A 26,555-nucleotide genomic window follows, 5' to 3' on the forward strand; every position below is an offset into this window, starting at 1 on the left:
GTCGTTTCGCTTCGATGGTCAGATATGTTTGGCTTCTTGGACAAGCTCAATCTCAGCCGTTCGTGTGGCCTTTATACAAGGCCTTTTCCGAAGTTTTGACTTCATTTTGTCTTTCGTCTCAAATTTCACTCTCAGAGCGTTCTCGGCTTGTCCTGCCTATTTGGATTGTGCTCTCAGTTCTCTTGTTTTTTCTGTTCAGACCTTCCGACCTTCAATTTGTGGGTAAGGTTTCCTTATCCTTAATCTGATAGATATATATATTTTTTTGTTTTAAAGTCGTTATTTGGTGGTCTGTACTTTCCTTTACTTCTCGTATTCGGACCCTCCGGACTTTAGGGATCATAGCTTCTCAACTTCCTTAGGGTTATGGGAGGGCTCGCGCGTCCTGACCTGAGTTTCGACCCCCGTGTCGTTCGGCGATCGGAGCCCGACCCCGATAATGTTATCTTGTCGGATGGGACCACGTTCCCTTTTCTCAGGAGCCGAGTTTGGTACCATGTCCCAGAGATCGGATGGGACCGTCCCGTAATGGCTTTTGAAGAATCATGCGTGTATCCTAGATCTGGGTCCGAGTGGGTTGATATCGAGGCAAGGATTTTTTATTCGTCTTCCCTGTCGTGTAGGGATACTATGGTTTTGGAGATATCGTCTTCGTCCGCTTCTTCGAGGGGGAGCGAGTCGGAATCTCGTGATACGACGAGCCTTTCTCTTTCGCAAGACCGAGGAGAGGGCTATTCCCAAGGCACTCCGGGTCCGAGCGGGAGAACATTTGGGGTCGATCTCCCGGAGGAAGAGGATGAGGCCTTGGTTTTTTAACAGAAAGAGGTCCAGTTTTCGGCCAAGGTTTGGACTTCTCGGGTTACCGAAAAATATATACAAGAACTGAGAGAATAATTTGAGATAGCATAAGGAATTATCATCTCGGCGCCTTTAGAAAACGAGAGGGCCGATCAGCCCCCTGCTGGGAAGATAGCGTTCAACAAGGCTATCTTGAACGTGATCGGAGGATTACCGATGCATCCTCTTATTTCTCAGTTCGTTTCTGACCTGGGTTGTTCTCCTACTCAACTCGTCCCCAATGTGTATAAGATTTTTGTTGGGATGGCTGTGCTATGGGCGAAAGTTTACGATCGCCCCGTCACTTTACAAGATTTTTCGCAATATTATTCGTTTAAGTCGGCTCCCGGGCAACATGGTTATTATTATGCTCGGGCCCATGATGACCAATCCAGGGTGGTTACTCGTCTTCCTTCCAGCCAGAAAAATTGGAAGGATTACTTCTTTTGGGTTGAAGGGAACGCCTCTTACGAAAGGTGCCCCATAAGAGCTTCGTTCTCGGAACTGGGTGTGACTCTGGTTTATAATTCTTATTCGATAAACTAGACCAGGTTTTTGTTCTGGTTTCCTCATGTGTTTTATGTTTGGTTCCAGGTTCCCCTCCACAGTATCCCGAGGACGAGCGACCGCTCCATTCAGAGATTTTTGATATTTCGGAGGCTGATCGGTCGACGTTTGTGTTGTCGGACCCAGACCTACTCGATCAATACTATTATTATCCCTACTCGAGTAAGTATTCTATTCGTCTCTTATCAAATCGCATATGTTCCAATCTTTTCTCGTTCTCACTTTCTGTTTCTTAACAGAGATTGCACAGATGGCGAAGAAGAGACCTGCTCCCGAACAGGTTCCTCCGAACCCTAAACGCACTAAGGCTTCCAAGACTTCGGCTGCTAGTAAGCGGGCAACCCCATCTGCTTCAAAGGTTTCGGAGCTTTTGAGCTCTTCTCCGGTGAAAAGCATGACCGAACCTTCTTCTGCATCCGAGCACCTGACTCCGATCGTTACCTTCCTTCGCGAGCATCTTCCTGTCGAGAAAGTCCACGCGGTTCTCGGGTCTGAGCCTTTAGAGAGGCTTAATCAGGTCACCGACTCCATGGTTTCGGTACTTTTTACTCGCCTAGTCGGTATCTCTTTCCTTTCCTTGACGAATTTTATAACTGACCTTTTTTATTATCACAGGGTTTCGTTGGTGTGGTCGGCCTTGTCGGACTTTTAGGCTCCGAGCTCACTTCTTTGAGACAACGGAACGATCGTTTTCTCAAGGAGAGGGATGCGGCCAGGGACGAAACGGTGAAGACCCGATCGGAGCTCACTCGAAAATTCCAAGCAGATCTTGAGGCTGCTCGTTTAGCAGCGGTGGAAGAGTACAAGGCTTCCGAGGATTATCACAACATGCGCGATGACCTTTATACCGCCGGAATAAACGAGGCCGTTCGGATCCTCGGCCCAAAGAATCCTACTCTGGATACTACGAATCTCGATGAGGATTCGGAATCAAGAGCTAGTGATGACATGGATGGAGGAGGCGACCAAGAGTAGAATTTTATTTTCTTTTGCATTCCAATTTCTGTTAACCCGCTTGGGTCTTGAACAATTGATCCGTGGTCGGATCTTTTATTATGTAATTTTTGTTAACCCGCTCGGGTTTTGAACAATTGATCCTTGGTCGGATCTATAATCCATGTTAATTTATCTGACTTTGGCCAAAATAGAGTAAAAAGTATTTTTGAATTTTGGCGAAATAAAGTATACCTAAGTATATTACAAAATTTAAGTTTTGTAAACAACTGTTTACTGATTATCCTGCCACCTAGTTTATTTAGCCGTAAATTAAAAGAAAAATGTGACTTAACACCGAGTAGAGAAACGAAAGATAAATAACTTTTGGAAATCACAAGTACGTGCGACCAAGCCGCTTTTTGAAATTGCAAACACAATACATGCGACCAAGCCGCTTTTTGAATGTTTAAAAATTGAAAAACTTAAACGTAAAATCGGCGAAGGTGCTCGGCATTCCAAGGATTTTTCTCCATATCACCGCTCAACTGTTGCAGTCGGTATGCCCCGTTTCCGAAGTCTTCTCGGATGATGTAGGGTCCTTCCCAGTTTGCGTTGAAGGCTCCCTCTTGGTGGATCTTGGTGTGGAGAAAAACTTTTCTGAGGACTTTGTCGCCGACTTTGAAAGATCTTGGTCGGACTTTCCTGTTGAAATACCGAGTAACTTTTTGTTGGTTAGCGAGATTTCTTAATCTGGCTTTTTCTCTTTTTTCTTCTAGCAAGTCTAGGCTAATTTTTAGAATGTCGTTGTTTACCTCTGTCGAGTAGTTTTCTCTTCTCACTGTTGGTATCATGACGTCGGTTGGGATGACCGTGTCGGAACCGTATGCGAGGGAGAAAGGCGTTTCGCCAGTTACGGAGTGCTCGGTGGTTCTGTATGACCAGAGGACTTCTTGGAGCATATCCACCCACTCTGACTTCTGTTCGCCTAACTTTGTTTTTAGGCCGTGTTTTATTGTTTTGTTGACGGCTTCCACCAATCCGTTGGACTGTGGTCTGACTGAAGTAGAAAAAACCTTGTTAATGCCATATTTTTCACAAAAGCTTTTGAAGGAATCACGGTCAAACTGAGTTCCGTGGTCGGACAAAATTTTGACTGGTATTCCAAACCGAGTAATAATATTTTTCCATACAAATTTCTCAATTGCATGAGCTGTTATTTTATTTAAGGGCTCGGCTTCAACCCATTTTGAAAAATAATCGACGGCTACAATCGCGTACCTGCATCCACCTCGGCCTGTTGGCAAAGCTCCGATCAAATCTATTCCCCATTCTGCGAATGGGATCGGGCATGAGAGGGAGATGAGTGGATTAGGAGGAAGCCTCAGGATGTTAGAGAACTTCTGGCATTTCACGCATTTTTGTGTCATGTGCCGAGCGTCGGCTTTTAACATTGGCTAGTAGAGTCCTTGCCGGATGATCTTTTGTGCCAATGCTTCGCATCCGATGTGACTTCCGCATATCCCTTCATGGATTTCTCTGAGAGTGTATTCAGCTTCGTCTTCGTCTAGACATTTGAGGAGAGCCTGAGAAAATCCTCTTTTGTAGAGATTTTGGCCTTCTAGGAAATACTGAGCAGCTCTGAACTTCAAGTTTCTAGCCTCATTTTTCTCTTCGGGCAGAGTTCCGTGCTGCAAGTACCCCCTGATCGGAGTTTGCCATGACTTTCGTTGATCGATCTGAAGCACATGGGGAGCTTGCTTAATGCTAGGTTGCCCAATTTTGATGACTGGGATTGATTCCGAATCGGATCCTTGAGTGGCAAGCTTCGCTAATGCATCGGCCTCTTCGTTCATGGCTCTGGGGACTTGGGTGATTTCGCAAAGTTCGAATTTTCTTGCCAGGTTTCTGGCTTTCTCGGCATATAGCGACATCCTTTCGCCTTTTGCCTTGTCTCCTTCTGGACTGGATAGCGCAATCCCGACCCCGGACCCCTTTTCGTTGGCCGCTCCGTCTACGTACATGTCCCAAGTTGGGAAATCAACTGGTCTGTACGTGAATTCTGCAATGAAATCAGCAATTGTATGTCCTTTGATTGCTGGTCGGGGGCTGAAGCGTATATCATATTGTGTCAGCTCGATCGACCATTTCATTAGCCTTCCGGACACATCAGGTTTTTGCAGCACCTGGCGTAGCGGGAAATTGGTAAGGAATGTAATCGGATGTGCAAGGAAATAGTGTTTCAGCTTCCGAGAAGCGGTGATGAGGGCGAAGGCTAGCTTTTCGAGTTCCGGGTATCTTCCTTCCGCCTCGTTGAGACATCGCGAAGTATAATAGATCGGGACCTGGTGCTTTCCCTCATTCTTGATTAACGCTGAACTCACTGCATGCTCTGATACGGCTAAGTAAATTTCCAGGGGCTCTCATTCCTGTACTTTTCTTAAAGTAGGAGGCCATGCCAAACGTTCTTTTAGAGACTCGAAACTTTCATTGCATTGCTTGGTCCATTCAAACTCCTTGGAGCCTCTGAGCGCATTAAAGAAATGAATACTCCGATTGGTTGACCTCGAAATAAAATGGCTTAATGCAGCTATGCAGCCTGTCAAGTTTTGCACTTCTTTTATGTTCTGTGGTGGTGTCATGTTCCATAAGGCTGTGATCTTCTCTGGATTCACTTCGATGCCTCGTTCATGAACGATGAAACCTAAGAATTTACCTGCAGAGACACCGAACGTACATTTTAGAGGATTCAATTTCATGTGATACTACCTTAAAAGTTCGAATGATCTTCTAAGATCGTCCGTATGTTCATTTATTTTTTCGGCTTTTAACCAGCAAATCATCAATGTATGCTTCCATCGTAATCCCGAGTAATTCAGCGAACATACGATTTACTAATCCTTGATATGTTGCTACAGCATTCTTTAACCCGAAGGGCATTACTGTGTAGCAGTATAGTCCTCGGTCAGTTATAAATGCTGTGTGATCCTGGTCGGGACCATACATAGGGATTTGATTGTAACCAGAGTAGGCATCCATGAAACTTAAAATTTCATGGCCTGTTGTGGCGTCTACTAACTGATCTATTCTTGGCATAACGAAACTATCTTTCGGGCAAGCCTTGTTCAGATCCGTAAAATCCACACAAGTTCTCCATTTCCCGTTAGGTTTCTTGACCAGGACGGGATTGGCTACCCATTTTGGATATTTAGTTTCTTTTATTGATCCGTTAGAAATTAGCTTGTCTACTTCTTCTTTTAAGGCTATATACCTTTCGGAGTTTAAAGCCCTTCTCTTTTGTCTAATAGGTTTTTCTTTAGGATCTATATTTAACCTATGACACGCTATTCGAGGATCTATCCCCGTCATGTCGGACTGTGACCAGGCAAATATGTCTAAGCTATTAGACAAGAGAGTAATTAAGTTACTTTTGGTACCTGATTCAAGATATTTTCCAATCTTGAGCTTCTTCTCAGGTTGTTTTGGATCCGGCGTGACTTCTTCGACTTCACCTCTTGGGCCAATCTCTTCTCGGCTCGGAAGGCGTGGGTCGAAATCTGAGTCGATCATCATAACTTTAAGGACATCTTTTTCCTGACTCTCTTTGAGGTAATTTGCATAACAGCTTCTTGCGATAGCCTGTGTACCGACTACTTCTCCTACCCCGTGCTCGGTAGGAAACTTCATTTTCAAGTATTCCACAGAAGCGATAGCTCCGAGGGACTGCAAGGTTGGTCTGCCAATGATCGCGTTGAACGATGATTTTCCGGGAACTACCACCCACGTTGTGTTAGTGGTTTTGCTCCTCGGGCTCTCTCCTACAGTTATTGGGAGCGGGACTACTCCCTTAGGCTGGATTGAGTCTCCTGTGAAACCATAGAGATTTTCAGGGGAAGGAGCTAAGGCGTCTTGCTTAAGACCCATTTTGTTGAATGTGTCTTCATAGAGCACGTCGACGGCACTCCCAGTGTCCACCAATATTCGGTGTACATTCCTATTTCCGATAAGAGCTGATATGACCAGTGGATTGTTGTGAGGAAACATCACCCACCGAGCATCTTCTGTTGTAAAGGTGATAGGCTCCGAGCTAGGTTTGGCTATCTTGTTAGGCCTTTGTTCGGCTGTAAACAAGATTTGTCGGGGTCCCGCATAGGCCTCTCTTACATAGCTCTTTTGAGCGCTCCTTGAAGTTCCTCCCACATGTGGTCCTCCGACTATGAGCGAGATTTCAGCATATGCCTCACCTTTTCGATCCTCTTGATCCCCGTGCTCGGCCTTGAATTTCTTCAACGCTCCTCTTCGGATCAGAGCTTCTATAGCTTCTTTGAGGTTGAAGCAGTCAGCAGTGCGATGACCGATGTCCGCATGGAAAGCACAATATTTTGTTTTATCTCTCTTTGAGATATCTTTCTTGATCGGCCTTGGCTTAGGGAAATCTTCTTTGTCATGTGTAAGACTAAATATCTCCTCTATCGGGGCATTGAGTTTATGATATTTATCAAACTTACTGGAAAAAGGCTTCAGAGGTCCTGCTCCAGACCGGCTCTTCTTTGGTGGGCGATTATCTTCAGAATGCCGCTCCCTGCGCTCTTCTCGGTAGCTCTTTGGTGGCTTTGCTTTTCTTGCCGCCAGACTCACTTCCTCCGCGTTGATATATTTCTGAGCTCTTTTCAGGAAATCATTGTAGTCCTTTGGACTAGTCTTCTGAAGTGACCACCAGAACTCTGATTCGGTTCGGACGCCGGAGGAGATCCCAAAGAGCTTAAAGTCTTCATTCAGATCGTCCACCTGAAGAGCTTGCTCCGAGTATCGATTAATAAAGTCTTTCAATGATTCTTCATGGGCTTGTCTCACCGCTAGCAGCCTTTCTTTAGGAGTTTTCCCCGAGCTGGAGCCGACAAACTGTTCCATGAATTTTCTGGATAACTGCTTCCAGGATCCTATGGAGTTTGGCTTTAGTTTTCTGTACCACCTTTTGGCTGAGCCAGTCAGAGTGATAGAGAATGCTCTGCACATAACTTCTGGTCCTGCCCCTTGCAACAGCATCCAAGAAGAAAAAGTGTCTAGATGGTCTCCCGGGTCGGTCTTTCCATCGTATACTGGGATGCTTGGCATCCTGAAACGATCAGGCAACGGGTGTTCTAACACGCGTGCTGTGAAAGGGGAGACAGTTTCTCCAACTTTCGGGATAGACTCCTTCTGACCCAGGGCTACCTCTTCGATTCGACGCTCCAATCTTCTAAAATTTGTTTTGTTGGTGCTCGCGCTGTCTTCAGTTTCCGAGCTTACCATGCTATTTCTGAAAGTGTTTGAATGACCTTTTTCCATAGTAGGCTGGTACCGATCAGGAATCTTCTCCTGACTGGACTGCTCTTTCTCGGATTCAGAGTCATCTTCCATTCTCTCATACCGATCTTTAGCATGTTTCCGAGATTTCTTAACCTGCGGATCCTGCCCGATGGGTTCTTTCCCTGATCGGTGTGAGGGTTCTTCATCTGGGATCACTACTGCGCTTCGCAGTGTGACTTTCTTCGCCTGCAGCCTTCTTTTCAGCTCCCTGTTATTCGCCTCTAAGACTGAAAGACGCTCTTGCATCTTTCTGAATTGTTCTTCGAGGCTAGGTTCCGGGAGAAGTTCAGCTATTTCTTCCAGAGTGAGAGGCAAAGTGCGATTGTGATGTTCTATCTCCGTCTCCTGGTTGGGGACAGTGATCGGGGTGGATGAACTAGCCATATTCTTCAGCTGCGTCCCCTCCTTCTAGCGCCAACTGTTGACCTGTAAAATTAGTACAACAATATCTCACGAAAATACACAGACTCCGAGTACGAAGACTCCGAGTACCGAGATGATTTAGGCAAGACTTTCTCTTTATATAGACGAATCTAATACAAGAGAGTAATGTTTTCTAGAGGTTCAGAGTGAAAGAAAAGTGAGTAAGAAAAAATAAACAAAAAAATTCATCCTTCGTTCTGTGCCGCGAGCTCCTATTTATATTTGTCTGGTGTAACCACGTGGTCGCGGGCTCTGACGGTTATTCTGGGGAACGTGGGGTGATCAATCCCACGTTCTAGACGGTTTTTTGGGTAACTGCTGATTCTCTTTCGCTGAGGTGGATGGTTACTAATCTTTGCACGATTTCTGAACCGTCAAGGTGTGCGTTTAAGTATTTGAAACATGTTTCCTTTTAGTTTGACTAGTCTTTGACCTACGGTCTTCTCTTCTCTCCGAAGTTCTGATCGGTAGGTTTCGTTCTTACCTTATGAACGGGTCGTTCCTTTTCAATGGGCAGCCCTTAGGTCTATTCTACCTGAGCTTGATGCTGGATTCTTCATTCTGCTCGGGAGTCCGACTACCCTACTCGGTATCTGACTACTATATCCCGTAACATATATATATATATATATATATATATATATATATATATATATATATATATATATATATATATCAGCAATAAAAGATGAACTTGTTTTTTCTTTCAAGAACGGATATCAGGTGGTCTTGAAGTTAATCAAACGGTGAGTCATCCTCGATGCTGGTACTCCAAATACGACTCCTAAATTACAAATTCATTTCAAGAACGGATATCAGGTGGTCTTGAAGTTAATCAAACGGTGAGTATTTTTCTCTACCAACAAATACGTAATACTAATAAACTTGAACAAGGTTTAAAATCTCGTCCTTGGATGAATTGTTTTGAAATGTCATAAATAATCATACAAGCTAAATTATGTGTGGTAAAACAATACAAACTTTATAGTGAGGTTATGAATTCGAGTTACGCATGTAAAAATAAACAAATAAAATTTATATATTCAAACTTATATATTGCATAATTTTCAAAACCATTACCAAAATGGACTATTAAATATTGAATTTGATAAAATAGAAAAACTAGATGGATAAATAAAGACATGGATGAGAAGATTATATTATTCACACACACTATAAACATGTCTCACGCAGGTCTCGCGTTCATCATCATCCACTCTTTATCTAAAATCAGCTAGTGAAACATGTGTAATATTTTAGGTTTTTGTTGATTATGATATTAATTGGATCATAATTTGTCGACTGCCGTGTCCCACATTCTCTAAAGCACCATAAATTACAACAACAACAACAACCAAAAAAAAAAAAAAAAAAGCACAAAGTGAGCATACTATTATTTTAATTGGATTACAGTTTGAAAGGTACGTTTCAAGTTTCAACTGAAGAAACTATACAGTTTCTTTTTTATATATATTTAATAACTTGATTATGTAAAATAGCTAGCTAAGAAAGCGAGATTCATACATATATATATATATATATATATATATATATATTATTGATACCATATTAACGGACTAGAAAATGAATACAACAAATTGTTATGAAATATTTACGTCTTTCATAATCTATTAATTATATGCTACTTGAAATCATTTTGAGATATGGGGCGTTCGTGATCAATATTTTGATAAGCACACTAAAGTGTAACAGCTAAATTTTTAGAGCAACACCATTACACCAACCAACCGAACTGCATATCCTTGATTTGGTGTGTTGAATTGCTCCACCCGTACGTCAAACACAACGCCAAAATAGCGTGAAGTACATTTTGTTCATTGTGTTGCGCTATATTTGACGCATAACTGTTCATTACGCCATAACAATTTTTACTTGTTATTTAGTCCTTGCAAAATTTATTATTTACTCAATTGTCACTGATTTATAAAATTATTTCATATTTATCTCAAAAATTATTTTTATATATTAAATATTTTAAAAGACCACAATATTTTAAAATACAACATTGACATTTGGAGTTTGGGAAAAACTAAACTGACATTAATATTAATACCGAAACAAAATAACATTACAATGACATCGAAATGCAAAACTAAAAAAAAACATTAAAAAAAACACACAATACAACAAAATAAAATTGAAAATAAAATTACAATACATCAACTAATACTCGGGGAGAATTAGCGTCGGATCCTCCTAGACCGGTGAAATATTGCGAATATGAATCGGAATTAGGAAGTGGTGTTTGAGGTTGTTGTTCGGCTCTCTTTTGTAAAACATTGGCTTGTTCAGCTTCCCAAAATACATGAACATGAGGATCTGATACTCTATTTAAATTCATTTTCATTATTTTGTTTTTTTCTCTGATTGTTTTCAAATTATTTGCCTTATTTATACTTTCCAAGAGGCGTTCCCTCATATCACTTAGCCTTATCTATAACGGTATGGAAATAAATAAGAGAAAGTTGAATAGAAAATTAATATTTCAATTTGGTGTAAAAATAGAGTTCGGTTGGAGATGATGTAGTGTTTGATGTGACATGTACTGCAAAATAGAGTAGAAAATTGTGTAATCGGGTGGAATTGGTCTTAGATAGTCAAATTTTCTCAAGAATTGTATAGACAATGTAAATTAATTTATCTTTCACTATGATAAATTTGCTTTTTAGAAGCGATTATCATCACTTCCAAAAGTCCTACTATCAATTCTAAAAATAAGTTAAATTAATAGATTCTAAAAGCGACAAAAATCCATCTCTAAATATTTTAAAAAACGACTTATATATCACTTCAAATGTTCAGAAGTGATTAACTCCGGCGACTAGATATAGGATATATTTAAGAGTCTTCTAATTATGATTTGCTATCTTACATTATAGATTATATAAATTAAATTATATTTTACTTTAAAAAATATATCACAAATATTATAAACTTTAATGTTCAATATAAAACACCTTTTTTACATTTTATGGTGATCGTCACTCTCTGACACAAGATCACCTTAAGGTCTTACCAACATTAAGTTAGCTAAGGTCTTACCAACTTAGGAGTAATAGTCGTTCTTTTTATGTGTGGAAATACTGAATTTGATATCTAATAGCTTTTTCTTCATTTTATTATTATTATTATTATTATTATTATTATTATTATTATTATTATTATTATTATTATTATTATTATTATCGTCGTCGTCTTCTTCTTCTTCTTTTTCTTCTTCTTCTTGTAAACGTGGGAGATGACACAAACTGGTCCTTGAATCCATTAATTAGATTTCTTTTGATTACTGTTATAATCAGAATTTTGATAACACCGAATAGCGCCATAAAACCGAACAAAATCTGTTCCAGGTATTGAAAATGTGAGGAACGATTAGGAACATAAGTTGAGTTCCGAATACCGAGCAGCATAACCGTGAAAAATGGAGAAACTTTCTGTATAATAAAGACTAGTTAAAACAAATAACTTACACTGGTCACGTAAAACCAATAACTATCAAATAACTACCATATTTGAGCAGTTACCGAACACAATTTAAGAAGTTACTACATGAATCTGATCAATCCACGTTCACACCTGACCCCGCATATATAAAGCAAGCGATTCAAAGAGAGAAGGACATACTCATCTTCACCGACTACACACATGCTGCACAATTCTACATTGATATTTTAATGCTATTAGAATCCCTTGTAACACATGTTTTTTGCATTGAGATTCGTCTAATATAATCGATATATTTTGTATAATCGTCTAGACAATTGTTGCATCTATTTTTTGACATCAACAGTTTGGTGCCAGAAGGAAAGGGATCGTCAGGATTGAAGTTCATGGCGAGTTCGTCAGTGCTGCCGAGGTCTAAAGTGGAGGGCAATCCTAGAAGTGATGAGCATGAGAAGATCGAGCATCACAACAAGACTCTTCTCTTGGCGGCCGAAGAAATTGCAGAGATGCTCCCACAAGCAAGTCTTACAGAGGTATTTCGAGAGATGCAAGAGCATCTGAAATTTCTATTTTTTTTTAAATTGGATGTTCCTTTTTTAAAAAATTCATTAATAAAATTCACCAAAAAAAACTTATTTATTTTTCTAATGATTTTTTTTGTTCCCGTTGACATTATAGCAGGAAAAGAAGAACAAGAAGTTGGAGTGGCAAATTAAAGCCAAACGTGTCACAGTACGTAGCGCAATTGTGACTCCAGAAGACGATCGTCCCCACCAAGAGTTAGGCCAGGAGATCGATAAGGCAGAAGATAGGTCTAAGGAGACCAAAAAAACATGCCAGAGATAGGTATGAGAAGGAAGCAATCAGTGAAGACACTGACAATTCCGACGAGCCTAGTGTTCGGAGATTTCAGGGTGGATACCAACCGTCCGATGAAGATCCACAGCCTAAGAAGGCCAAGTCCAAAAATACTCGAACATCAAGATTAGAATCCGATACCGATGAATCAGAGAGCACTGCCCAGACTAATTTCCAAAAGTTGGAGCGTCGAATTGAAGAAGTTGTTATGGGCCAGAAGAAACAACTTAGAGGGGAGGATACCGCATCTACATTCACTTCAAGGGTGTTAGAACACCTCCCTCACAATGGTTTTAAGATGTCGAGCATCCCTCCATACGACGAAAAGTCCAATCCAGGAGACCACCTTGACACCTATAAATCCTGGATGGCCATGTAGGGAACCAGTTCACAAGTCATGTGCCAGGCATTCTCTATTATTCTAACCCATACTGCTAAGAAGTGGTATCGGAAGTTGAGGCCAAATTTAATTGGCTCATGGAAGCAGATGTGCGACATCTTCGTGGATCAAATCGTGGGATTTCGTGCAGGAAAAAAACCGAAGGACAGATTGCTGGCCATCCGAGAGCGTTCAGATGAATCCCTTAAGGATGACATCAATCGCTACTCGGAACACGAAATTCTTGTAGACGATTTGAATGAAGATTTCAGGTAGTCCGGAATTACGTTGGGGCTGCGTACCGACTCGGCTTTTTGTGGTCTTTACAGAAGACTATGCCTCGGGACTACAACATATTTCTTCCGAAAACTCAGAAGTATATCAATGCCGAAGAGGACACGTTGCCGGCAGATTCGATTAACAAGCCAAGAAGCAAGTCAGATGATGACCGTAAAAGTCATCAAACCGTTCGACGACACTATGATCGGCATCAAGATGTTCGACTTCGAGACGATCGACGTTAGGATGATCGGCGCCCACCGAAAAAAGAATCGGTCGGGTCAAGTGCCGAGCAAGCCATTTGCCAATTAATTCGACTAGTATCATCCCTTTACCATGGGGATAGATGAAGTTTTTGCACTCAGCGATCATCAAGAAAATTTCCAGACTGAGGATTAAGAAGGAAATTACAAAGCGGGATCGTACAAAGTACTGCGCTTTCCACCGCGACATTGGGCACAATATTGTAGATAGCTTCAACCTGAAAGAAGCTATCGAAGCTTTGATCAAAAAAGGAAAGTTGCAAAAATATCGAGTCGATAATGCCGATCAAAATGAAAGAAATAACAAGCCTGAGAAGTCTTACAACGAGATTTCCATAATAGTTGGTGGACCAGACATCGGAGGAAATTCTCATCGTGCTTAGAAAAAAAATATATCAGAGAAGACAGTTCCTTTGCTGCCATGGTAATGTTTGCCTTAGAAATAAGACCGACCAAGGTACTTGAGAAAGAAATGGATGAAATCACTTTATCTGAAGAAGATGGGAAATGGGTTCACTTCTCTCATAACGATCAGATAGTAGTCAAAGCTACAATAATTAATCATGTGGCCGGAAGGATATTCGTCGATAATGGAAGTTCAATTGACATCCTATATGGAGAGATGTTCGGGAAGATGGCCCTAAAAGCCGACTTGCTTACTCCATCTCCGGCACAGATGTATAGTCTTACAGGAGACGTTGTGATGCCGAATGGAATCATATCTCTTCCACTGACTATCAGTGAGCATCCAAAAACGAAGGTGATCCAACCCAACTGGGTCGTAGTCCCAGGATCCTCTGCTTTCAACGCCGTGATCGGGAGGTCGACGCTTTTGGAACTCGGGGAAGTCACATCGGTCAAATTTTTAACCATCAAATTCCTGACCAAATTGAGCGTCGGAGTAACTAAAAGGGATTAGAAGACTGGGTTGAAGCTGCTAATCGGAATATTTGAAGAAAAGCCACGATAAGTGTAGCTACTCGGCAATAATGATCCAAGAAGATCTGGATCTAAGACTACCGAACAAAGGCTATGTCAACCATAGAAAGCTCTGCAAGTCGGCAAGATCTTGGACACAAGTACGAAAATCGAGCTTATTTCTTTATTAGCAAATAATTTAGATGTTTTTTGTTTGGAGACAATCCGATATGATAGGAATAGATCCCAATCATGCTTTTCACTGACTAAATATTGATCCCAAAGCTAGGCCAATTAGAGAAAAAAAAAAGACCCATGAATGCTGATCGGTATACAGCCCTAAAAGAAGAAGTTGATAAACTTATTTCTATTTGGTCAATTAGGGAAACAAAATATCCTAGTTGGCTTGCTAATCCCGTTTTATTAAGAAACCAAATGGGTAATGGCGCACATATGTAGACTTACCGATCTAAATAAACATGCCCTGAATATAGTTTTCCAACATCGAGAATTAACCAGCTAGTTGATGCGCAACAGATGGTCATTAATTGCCAAGTTTTATGGATGCATATTCGGTCTACAAATGTATGGTCCATATGAAGACCATATGACATTTTAAACCGATCGAGGCTTATATTGTTACACAGTTATGCCATTCGGTTTGAAAAATGCCGGTGCGACTTACCAAAGATTCGTAAACTTAATGTTTGCCAACCAATTTGGAATTACAATGGAAGCTTACATCGACGATTTATTGGTCAAAAGTAGAATTGCGACTAACCATGTTACAGATCTGATTGTCACATTTGGCATTCTTAGGCATTTTAGGATGAAACTTAATCCTTTAAAATGTATTTTTGGTGTTTCTGCAGAAAAATTCATCGGATATGTTGTGAATGAAAGAGGCATTAAAGCCAAGGTCATCTAACTTACTCCAAACCATTTTATCAGCAATTACTTTCATGCGGAGCCACTTTAGACTCTTCTCAAGCAAGATTAGAGCCCTCCTCGACATGAGACCTCCAAGAAACGTTAAAGAAGTGCAGAAATTGACAGGTTCGATCACTGCACTCGGGAGGTTCATTTCTCGGTCCACGGACAAAAGCGTCCAATTCTTCGATCGCCTCAAGGGTTCAAAAGAATCCGAATGGACCGAAGAATGCAACAAGGATTTCCTTAAATTGAAGGAATACCTCAGCTGCCTACCTCAACTCGTGAAAGTACAGCCAAGAGAGCCACTCGACATATACCTAGCCATGTCCGAACATGCCATCAGCTCGACATTGATAAAAATAACGAAGGAACAATTCAACTTCCGGTGTACTACACAAGTCGCCAAATGGAAGATGTCGAGACTCGTTACCCAGAACTAGAGAAATTGGCGCTAGCTTTGGTGACGATCTCGATAAAGCTGCGCCACTATTTCCAGACACATCCGATCATAGTATTGACCAATTTCCCACTTCGATAAGTCTTGCAGAAACCAAATGCTTCGATTTGACTAATGAAATGGTCGATCGAGCACAACCAATATGAAATCAACTATCAACCCAGGATCGGCGATAAAGGGACAGGCGGTTGCCGATTTCTTAGCAGAATTCACATACCGACCAGTTGACACCAATCTAGGAATTGTATGTTGATGGTGTGGCAAATATTAACGGGTTGGGAGAAGGAATGGTCTTGTCAACCCAAGATGACTATCAAGTAAGCATTTTTCTAAGATTTAAATACAAGGCTTTTAATAATTAATCCAAATACGAGGTTGTAATTAATGGGCTAGAGTTAGCTAAATCTTGCAATATAAAGAAAATTATTGTCTACTCGGATTCTCAACTGGTGGTTAATCAAATAACAAATGAATACCACGTTAGGGGAGAAAACATGATGCAATACGCCACAGAAGGAAGAGCTCTGGCAGAAGCATTCGAGCATGTGGAATTCAAACAAATCCCGGGAGAAGAAAACGTCAAGGAAGACATCTAGCAAAGCTCCGATCCAGTTCACCTGAACGCACCATAGAGCGACCAATCATTGACATCGAGATGCCGAGTGTCTGTCCTATCGATATACACATGACTAAATAAAGAGAATCATGGATGACTCCAATCTTCCAATTTCTTAAAAAATGAACTTCTCCTGACAGACAAAACAAAATCGAAGAACCTGAAATTTAGGGCTACTCGGTATACTCTACAAGGAGATTCACTATACAAGCGAGGTTTATCCACACACTCATGAAGTGTGTAAATAAAGAAGATGCCGACTATGGCTTGAAAGAAGTAAAAGGAGGAATCTGTAGAAATCACAATGAAAGAATGGCTATTGCCCAAAAAATATTGTGGCAAGGTATTTACTGGCCCACTCTAAAAGATGATGCAAAAACATTTTTTTTCAGGAATGCGAGTCTTGCCAAAGATTCGCGAACATCACGAGAAAGCCTTCTGCCGATCTCATTAATATCACCTGCTCGGTGCCTTTTGTAGAGTGGGGGATCGATTTAATTGGCCTCGTGCCAGAAGGAAGAGAAAATTGCAGATACGTTGTTGTCGCAATTGACTACTTCACAAAGGGCATGGAAGTCGAGCCTTTAGCATCCATTACCGAAAGAAAAATAAAAAAATTTCATTTGGAAGAACATCATTTTCAGATTCGATAATCCAAAAAGATCATTACGAACATGGAACACAATTCGACTGCAAACAGTTCCAATCGTTCTGTGGGAAATACGGAATCCATAAGGCTTTTTCTACACCGATTAGGCCACATGCTAATGGGTTAGTAGAAGCAGTCAACAAGTCCATCAAACATGGACCGAAGAAAGGGCTCGGTGAATACAAAGAAGCATGGATCAATGAATTTCTAGGTCTTGTGGGCATACCAAACATCAAGGCATTCTTCAATGGGGGAAGCCTCATTTTCTTTGGCATTCGGTTCCGAAGCCATGTATAAGTCGACATCGGCATCAATTCACCTAGCTGGGAAAATTATTCTGAAGAGGTAAATAATGTTAATCTCAAAACAAATCTCGGTTTCTTAGAAGAAAAAAGAGAAAATGCTAGAGTATATAATATGGCTAACCGAGCAAGAATCGCACGCTGTTTTAATATATCGGTACGTTCAAGAAACTTCTGAGTGGGCGAAAAAGTACTAAAGAATGTGTTCTTGCATACAAAAAATCCAACAAATGAAGTGCTCTGACCAAACTAGGAGGGCCCTTATACAGTCATCTCATCACTCGGAAATGGTGACTATATGCTTGGTATCATAGGAAAAGAAGAAAAAAAAAATATTGGAATGACGAACATCTGATCCGATTCTACCCGTGAAATTTCCCTGTTTTTAATCAAGTCATGCGGCCAAGTACTTTGTTATTTCAAGGCGTTTAGCCTAATAATTTTATTTTCAATCAAAGCATGCGATCAAGCAAATGGTAATTCAAGGCGTTTAGCTGAACCTTTTTTTAATTTAAATCAAGGTTGAAGCCAAGTAGTTTAATTCTCTCAAATTTTTTGTTCATTCCCTTATCAATTTTACATGTTTAGTTATTTAACTTGCTTATAATTTTTATAAAAATATAAACAAGTTCGGGGGGAGTACTACCCGAGCAGTATAAAAAACTTAAAAAATAAAACCAGTTCGGTGTATGAATATACCGAATGTATTTTAAGATATTAAAAAAATTTAACAGAAAGCAATTTAAAACTAATTCGGAATATAATTGTACCGAATACATTTTGATACTGTGAATATTTGTAGTTCTTTTTCAAAGACGGTATTATACTATAATAATAAATCAAAACCACAAGCTAAATATAATAGATCATTTTTTGCTATTAAAGCCTGAGCCACAAATATTTTCTCCAAAAAGAAAAAAGGACTTGTCAATCACCACTGTTTGGAAACCTTATGTGGTCTCCCAAAATAAATTAAAAGTTGGCTAATTTACAATTACTATAGTTTAGGTGGCTTACGTAGCCAATTTTTTGAAATTAATATCACAAAAAAAAAAAAAAAAATTCAAGAGCCATTCCGAATGGGCTCATATACAAAAAGAAGAAAAAGAAAAGGTAGTAGAGATTATCTCAGGACTTGGATTTACTGGTCGACAGCAGGAAAAGGGTTGTCACGTGGTTGCTCGGGTGATGTAATTGGAAGCTCGGTTGTTAGAAACTTCAACTTTCTTGACATCTTCCGCAAGTTTCTCCCGATCCAAAAAATCGTCGATCAGCTCGGGGCCAAAATAAGAAAGGTCAGCCATAGCATGTTTAAAAATAAACATTCTAAGTTTTCACTCAGGTTACACGAGCAAATTGAGACACCTCGGTAATTCTCTTGGCCTCTTTTACATCAGCAGTCCCATCATGTAACAGAATACATGAGTCAAGTTATCTAGGGCATGAGTAAGATCGATCGAGCTCTTGAGATGTCAGAGGATCAGATGATGAAGGGTGATGATGCTCAGTATCGGTTGACTTCTCAGGTGATCGACGAGCCCTCTTTGGACTTCGATCCCCCGTCAAACACTTAACAGCCCTCTTACCTGATGATTTGAACGGGGGGACTCTTAAACCCTTAGGTAAGGTTAGGTTCTCGGGAAGAGGAGGGAGTTTGCCAATATCTGCAAAAAAAAATCATCATCATTAGTTTTAATATTGAATAAAGTAACTATTATAATAAGAACGAGCCCCACGCACCAATTGAATGCGGGTTAGCAAGATGAGATGCCCAATATTATGTCGAAAATTTCTCAGCAGTCCAGATGTTGAGATATGATCGTGCATAATCAGAAAGCGATTCTATCAACCCGATGTTTCCAACTTCTGACCGAGAATGAAGATCATCTAAATAGGAAATCCAAACAACATTAGGATGACCAACCAAAGAAAGCAAAATGATTTTCAAATTCCAAGAAACAAGACCCACCAAATGTTGAGAATTCACAAGGGATTGAATATCGACTTTTCAGCAAATCAGAATGCCGAATAAATATAAACCAATCTTTTGAAGCCTTATTGTTGGTTGGTAAGTCCAAAATTAATTTATACTTATCTACTCATGTAAGATTGTACCAGCCATTGCAATCGAGGTTTAATTTAAACTTATAAAAAGGAGTGACGGCGGCTGGAGAAAGATCTCAACCATATAACTTACGCCAAAAAATGGTCATACATATCAAAATGTGGTATACATTCATATTAAGTATAGTCAGGCTAAATTAGAACCCCTGAGGACCGTCTTGATGAAAAGATGAAAGGGAAGTCCCCTAATGATCCTAAGAATTGAAGGGTTAATCTGCACTAATCTTGGGGGCGGACGATGAGCGTATTCGTTAAAGGAGGGAATGATCAGTTCATACCATGGATCGAGTTGAATCGCTTTCAAGAAACGTTTCGAATAATCCTCGGTCACCTTGGAACACACATGCTTTGCCTTAAAGTCCTTGAATTTTTGTTCCTCGGGGCTCCTCGGAGAATAAACATCCCTTGTTGTTGTTCGAAAATAAGGTGATATCAGACACAAACAATCGCTCTAATACCAATTGTTGGGCGGTCTAAGGTTGTTAGTATTGATACGAATGATCGATCCAATGCCATTTGATTGGTAAATTACTTCCCTAGGGTTAATTACGATTCTCATGTATTGAACACAGATAATCGTTTCAATACTTCTTATTGGGTAACTAATCTCTTAACCCTTACAATATGTTTACTAGTGTCGAATATAATAATACACGAACAATCGCTAATCTTTAACGTAAGCAATAATTACAAGGATACTCAAAATTATTCAATAAAAGCAAATCTAATATTGGGCAAATATTATCAAGACAATACCATAAGATGATTACATTTCGACTCAACTACAGATCATCCACGCTCCTAGATTTTTGATCTCCTTGTATCTTGCGTCAGGGCTCCAAGGATATTCAGATCTCGGCTACTCCTTGCTCCTTTGATCTGCAGATCTCCAAGCTCTCGAACTCCTAAGCAGTTCCTTGTTTTATGGATCTTTGGATCTTCAAGCCTTCGAATTCTTCAAAGACTCATTGCTCATCAATACCATAGTCTTCCAAAATGTAATCTCAGGAAGGAAGGAGACCAAGGTGTCGGTCAATTATTTTCTCACTAATTACTCCAACAAGGTGCCAGAATAATTCTTTCTTTCTTTGGGAGATGGCATGAACAAATTTTCCAACTCCGAGAGAGAGGAAAAATGCCCAAGACCAGTGGGAGGGGCTGCCGAAAATTTCAAGATGGAATTGTGATGTGTTGGCCGATTTTTGCCTTAGCTTAAGCCCCCTTATTTATAGTATTCTAGCTTACCCAAAAGAGAATATGCACTTACTTGATTTCATTTGATTTTATTCTAATTAATGTGAGATATTTATTCTATGAATAGAACAAATCAAATATCTTCAAGATACTTTGATCATATATGATATTTATTTACTTATTACTTTAGAATATATTAATCAGGTAACTGATTATTATGGAATACCTTCATGATATTCTCAATAAATAACATTATTAATATATTATTTATATCTCACAGTAAGAGATACTATTCTATAAATGGAAAAGTAGAGAATATCTCCATGCTCAATAAATAACATAATTAGTATATTATTTGTTTCTCACAATAAGATATATTATTCCATAAAAGAAAAAGCATAGAATATCTCCATGATACTCTCATAAACAATTACTACATTAAATACTCACAAAATCGGATCATATTTAATATATAATATTTATTTCCTATTTGAGAAAAGCCTCATTGCTATTGGGCTTTGATCAAACAAATACAAGGACCATGTATCATAGCCACCTTGGGGACTATGAACCTAGTAACTGAAGCTCCTACGAATACAAACAAAAAATACGAAATCTTTGTTTTCTCTTGTTCATTTGATTCATCAATCTCGACGTCACTCCACAAGAGGAGCCAAGACTGCACTCTTCTTGTTACTAAAATTATATTTTACTCGATGTTTATGAGTGTCCATTGATACATATAGTACATGAGCTCAATCCTCTAGATTCAACTCGTATAGAGAAAGTCTATTATTATGTTATACCTTTCTTGATAAATATGGCCTTAAGCATCGTTGCTACCCCCAACGAAAGTGTGCACAAATAATCAGTTTCTATAAAAGTGAACAAGTCTATTATTATGTTATTACGTACTTCTATAAAAGTGTGCACAAACAATCAGTTTTTGAAATCAACCTTTAGGTGAGTGAACATTGACCTTCTTTCAGGAAGGTTGGATTCCGTATCTGTGAATCACTTTCCGCTCATATCATATCCAAAATTCCCAAGACATAAGTATTTAGGCATCTATCTGTTGCGCCATTCACGAATGAGTCAAAGATCCGGTAATACGACCTAGAAGTCTGTACCCATTTCATGATTTAGATTAAGCCTCATTGTGACCCCGGTTAGTGTGTCGTAACAATGCTTAATCGGCACATCAACAACCAAAGTTTATATGTGTCGTACACATACCAAATCTGTAGAATGCTCATCCCAAGTGATCAACCTTTCACTTGTGTTTCACATATGTGATTTTAGATCCAGCTATCAAAGCATGGATCAATCACCGACCATATTTTAGCTAACCGCCCAAACTCTGATGCCTAGCATATTATTTAGTTTAATACGGAGGCTATGGATGATAGTTGTTATTGATTCTAACTAGAAGACGACCCACTAAATAATAATACTAATAAAGTAAACTTTCTATTATATTCTGTATCATTCATGTTTATTTTATTATCTTCAGTGGGCAATATCTCTAACAATTGTATCCTCTTCGATCTCATTTATCGGCTCCGAAGGCCTCCCGGTTACATCTGAATGAAAACTCCTAAAACCCCTATCTACCAAAACAAATCTGACATCCTCAAGAGCGCTTCTAGAGCTAGAGCTCGTCTCCCCACTTGATAACTGTTGTCGCTGTTTTTCGGACAACTATTTAGGAGCCAAAGACGGTTAGACCCAAGGCCGGACCAAGTGGTCTCGTCTTGACTCGAGCGTGTCGGACCCGGTGTCCCGAGTCGTCCCTTAGCTGTGGATGTCCCTTGAGTTCGTCAGAGTACCTGAAAAGGAGTAGAGAACACGTGAACTACAAAGGGGAAACAGGGGGGTGCCCCTGTTTACCTCTCCGACGCTCAACATTAGTGTGATTGAGGTGGAGTATAGAGGTTTTAGGGGTGTTTAGAGGCCAAAGCTTGAGAGAAACGAGCGAGGTACGAGTTCGGCAGCGTTTCAGTGCTCAAGCATGGATTACCTAGACCAAGGGGGGTGCCTTGGTATTTATAGGCAGCCAAGGGGTGGTTTGAAGACCCCTTGGCCGAGTGAGAATGCTTGGGTCGGCCTTGGAGGAGGCTGGGTCGGCCAATGGCCGAGTGAACATGGTGGTGAGGTTCACTCGGCCATTGGCCGAGTGAAGGTCTTGGGCCGGCTGAGGTTCACTCGGCCAATGGCCGAGTGAACTGCTGAGGCAGCAGGGAGGTTCACTCGGCCATTGGCCGAGTGAACTGCTGGAAGGTTCACTCGGCCAATGGCCGAGTGAACTGTCTTGGCGGCTGGAAGGTTCACTCGTCCATTGGCCGAGTGAACTGCTGGAAGGTTCACTCGGCCAATGGCCGAGTGAACTGCCTTGGTGGCTGAGGGGTTCACTCGGCCATTGGCCGAGTGAACTGCTGGAAGGTTCACTCGGCCAATGGCCGAGTGAACTGCCTTGGTGGCTGAGGGGTTCACTCGGCCATTGGCCGAGTGAACTGTCCAATGGCCGAGTGAGCCATTTGACCCAGCCAATGGTCGGGTGAGCCATTGACTCGGCCCATGGCTGGGTTTTGACTTGGCCATTGGTTTGGGCCGGCTCCTGGTTGAGTCAGGGTTTCGCCGCCCAAGATCTCGTACCAGCCATGTGGGTCGAAGAGATGACCTTGTTCCCGTTGGCCCTAGACGGGCCAACAACATTAGCCCCCCGAGTTTCCGGTCGAGCGTAGATCGAGTGGAAACTCAAAATCTACGCCTTTATACGGATGCGGGATGAACGCTCTCGGGTCCGTGCCATGAGGAATGGCCTTCGCGCGTCGCGAGGGACGGCCTTTGTGCGTCGCGAGGGACGACTTTTTGTTTCGGGTTGATCGTGCGTGGCTCATTTTCTCGATCTACCAATGAGGGCGTGATCGGTTAGCACGGCTTTATTGTGTTGCGCGCGTCTTGTTTTCTCGACTTGCCAATGAGGGCATAATCGATTTGCACGTCTTTGTTGTATTGTGCGCGTCTTACTTTTCTCGACTTGCCAACGAAGGCATAATCGATTTGCGCGTCTTCTTTGTTTTGTGCGCGTCTTGTTTTCTCGATTTGCCAACGAAGGCGTAATCGATTTGCGCGTCTTCTTTGTGTGGTGCGCGTCTTACTTTTCTCGACTCGCCAACGAAGGCATAATCGATTTGCACGTCTTTGTTGTATCGTGCGCGTCTTACTTTTCTCGACTTGCCAACGAAGGCATAATCGATTTGCACGTCTTTTTTGTGTACTGCGCGTCTTACTTTTCTCGACTTGCCAACGAAGGCATAATCGATTTGCACGTCTTTTTTGTGTGGTGCGCGTCTTATGTTCTCGACCTGCCAACGAAGGCATAATCGATTTGCACGTCTTTGTTGTATTGTGCACGTCTTACTTTTCTCGACTTGCCAACGAAGGCATAATCGATTTGCGCGTCTTCTTTGTTTTGTTGTGCGCGTCTTATGTTCTCGATTTGCCAACGAAGGCATAATCGATTATGCGCGTCTTTGTTTTGTTTCTTTTTTTGTTTTTTTTTTTGTTGAGCGAGCGAACTCTAGTTTCGTCGAGCATTGTTCTTCGTTGAGCATTGTTTCCCATTAGCCCCCCGAGTTTCTCGTGTACTCGTAGAGGAGACTAGAAATTATAATGCAGCAAGATAAAGACTTCGAGGCGAAATGTGATACAATTATCATGCACAAATAGTCAAAAATTACATCCCTGGGCCATTGGCCTTATTGAAATTCGAGATTGTCTTGAAATAAAATGACATAATGAGAAAAGGGGACGGGCTTAGCCCACGACATGCAGCTGTGAGCTCTCCGGTTCTTCAATCGCTGCCTGGTTCATGACAGTCACCGTCGCCGGACCCTTCCTTCCCCGCCGTGGACGGCCTTCGTGCACCGTGGCCGCCCCGACCGTTCTCAGGACATACTCTTTTAATTTCCCGACTTGAATCAGGGCCTCGATCTGACGCCTAAGATGATAGCACTCGGACGTCAGATGCCCGTGATCCTGGTGGTACTCGCAGAACTTGTTCCGATCCCTCTTCGCGGGATCCTTCGCTAGAGGAGCCGGACTTCCTAGCTCGTCGCGGTGCAGAGCTAGGATCCGCTCTTGCGGAGTGTTCAGAGGGGTGTATGTTGATGATGCTCGGAAGCTATCAACGTGCGACGATCTTGGACCGGAGAGGGGGCGACCGTTAGGGGCCCGGCCTCCCTTGCTCCTCTTGCTTTGAGGGTCGGGGCGATCTTCGTCCCGTTCTTCGCGGTGGCGACTACCTTGTCCTCCTGACTTTCGGCCATCGCGGCCATCGAGATAGTCCTCGATTCCCATATGTGTGCGGGCTCTCGTCATCAGCTCCGTCATGTCTCGCGGGACTTGCCCGACAATGGACTTGAGGAAGTCGCTCGTGCGAACTCCCTCGGTGATTGCCGTGATGGCGTCCTTGTCGTCGAAGCCCTCGACTTTGTGAGACTCCTCGGTGAAGCGAGCGAGGTATTGTCTCAATGTCTCATCTCTCCCCTGTCGAATGGAGAGGAGGTGGGTCTTCGATTTCTTTTGTGCCACAAGCGTGGCAAAGCGAGCGAGGAACGCTTCTCGCAAGGCCCGGAAGGACGGGATGCTTCCAGGCCTCAAACTTTGGAACCACTCAAAGCCCGACCCTGTGAGGGTCAGGCTGAAGGCTTGGCAGAGGGTGGCGTCCGTCTGTCCTTGCATCGTCATCCACGTCTCATAGTGTTGGACGTGGAAATGGGGGTCCGTACGTCCATCATAGGGGGGAATGGACGGTAACTTAAAGTTTCCCACGCATGGCTGCGCGAGGACTTGTGCGGCGAAGGGAGAGTATGATTCCTCGATCCCTCCGTACGGCCTTTGCCTCCCTGACTCCCTCATCTCGATGATTTGATTCTGGAGGCTCTGAATCATTGTGACCACGTCAAGCCCGTTAGCAGGGCCGACCGTCGGGGCCACGGGAGTCACCGGTTGGCGTTCGTTGGATGCTTGGTCCATGACATTGGCCTGAGGTCGGCCAAGAGTTGCGGCGGGGAGCGCGTCCCTTCGAGAATTTAGCCTTTGGCGGAGATCCTCCCCTCGGGAGTTTCTCTGCGCCGTCAAGCGCTCTCTAAGGTCCACGCTTGGCGCACGACGAGGCGAGGTCGCCCTTGGTCGTGTCGTCCGGCGAGCGCTTCGGCTATCGGCTCCATCGTCGACCAGAGTCGCTCTCTCCTCGGCGAGGGGCCGTGTCCGGCCACCTCTTGAAACCGAAGGGGCGAGTCCCCGGGACTGTGACCGTGCATGTTGTCGCGCCGGGTACAAAGGATCGGCCAACGCACCGTTGGCCCTCTCGGGTCGCGCTTGAGCGAGGCTAGGGGTGGCCTCGTCGGTCCTCGACTCCTCCACGTATTCGGGGTCGGAGTAATCTTGAGCAGATCGATCCTCGACGTCGTAGCCGAGGAGACCGGCGATGAGGGAGCTGTCAACGCCGGGACGGTCAAGGAGCTCCGCGAGCCGCCGGGCCGTGTCCTCTCGGAGCTCGGCCTCGGGGTCGTTCACCGGGTCTTGGGGCTGGCTCTCGCTATCGCGAGGTTGCCCTTCAAGACGGTGCGCGAGGAGTCGGAGACCGTACCTCGAGCTCGTCGCTCGGGTACCTACGGAGGTAGTGGGTAGGTGACTCATCTCTCGAGAGTCGCAGGGGCGGTGAAAGTGTGGAATGGAAGGGAGAGCGTGCTAAGGTCGGTGGTCCCCTCCTTCTAGCGCCAAAATGTTGTCGCTGTTTTTCGGACAACTATTTAGGAGCCAAAGACGGTTAGACCCAAGGCCGGACCAAGTGGTCTCGTCTTGACTCGAGCGTGTCGGACCCGGTGTCCCGAGTCGTCCCTTAGCTGTGGATGTCCCTTGAGTTCGTCAGAGTACCTGAAAAGGAGTAGAGAACACGTGAACTACAAAGGGGAAACAGGGGGGGGTGCCCCTGTTTACCTC

At 42.4% G+C, this 26,555-nt stretch overlaps 1 protein-coding gene across 1 annotated transcript; it reads right to left on the reverse strand.

Annotated features, from left to right (window-relative positions):
* Positions 1–3,794: 3,794 nt before the first annotated feature.
* Positions 3,795–4,271, reverse strand: LOC149404620 (uncharacterized). Its single transcript, XM_089607609.1, has one exon. The coding sequence runs from the start codon at positions 4,269–4,271 to the stop codon at positions 3,795–3,797; it is 477 nt and encodes a 158-aa protein (XP_089463735.1).
* Positions 4,272–26,555: the final 22,284 nt, after the last annotated feature.

Source organism: Urtica dioica, chromosome 2 (assembly GCF_054948205.1).
Source record: "Urtica dioica subsp. dioica isolate 48M chromosome 2, U.dioica_male_clone48M_v1_H2, whole genome shotgun sequence".
Classification (NCBI taxonomy): Eukaryota; Viridiplantae; Streptophyta; class Magnoliopsida; order Rosales; family Urticaceae; genus Urtica; species Urtica dioica.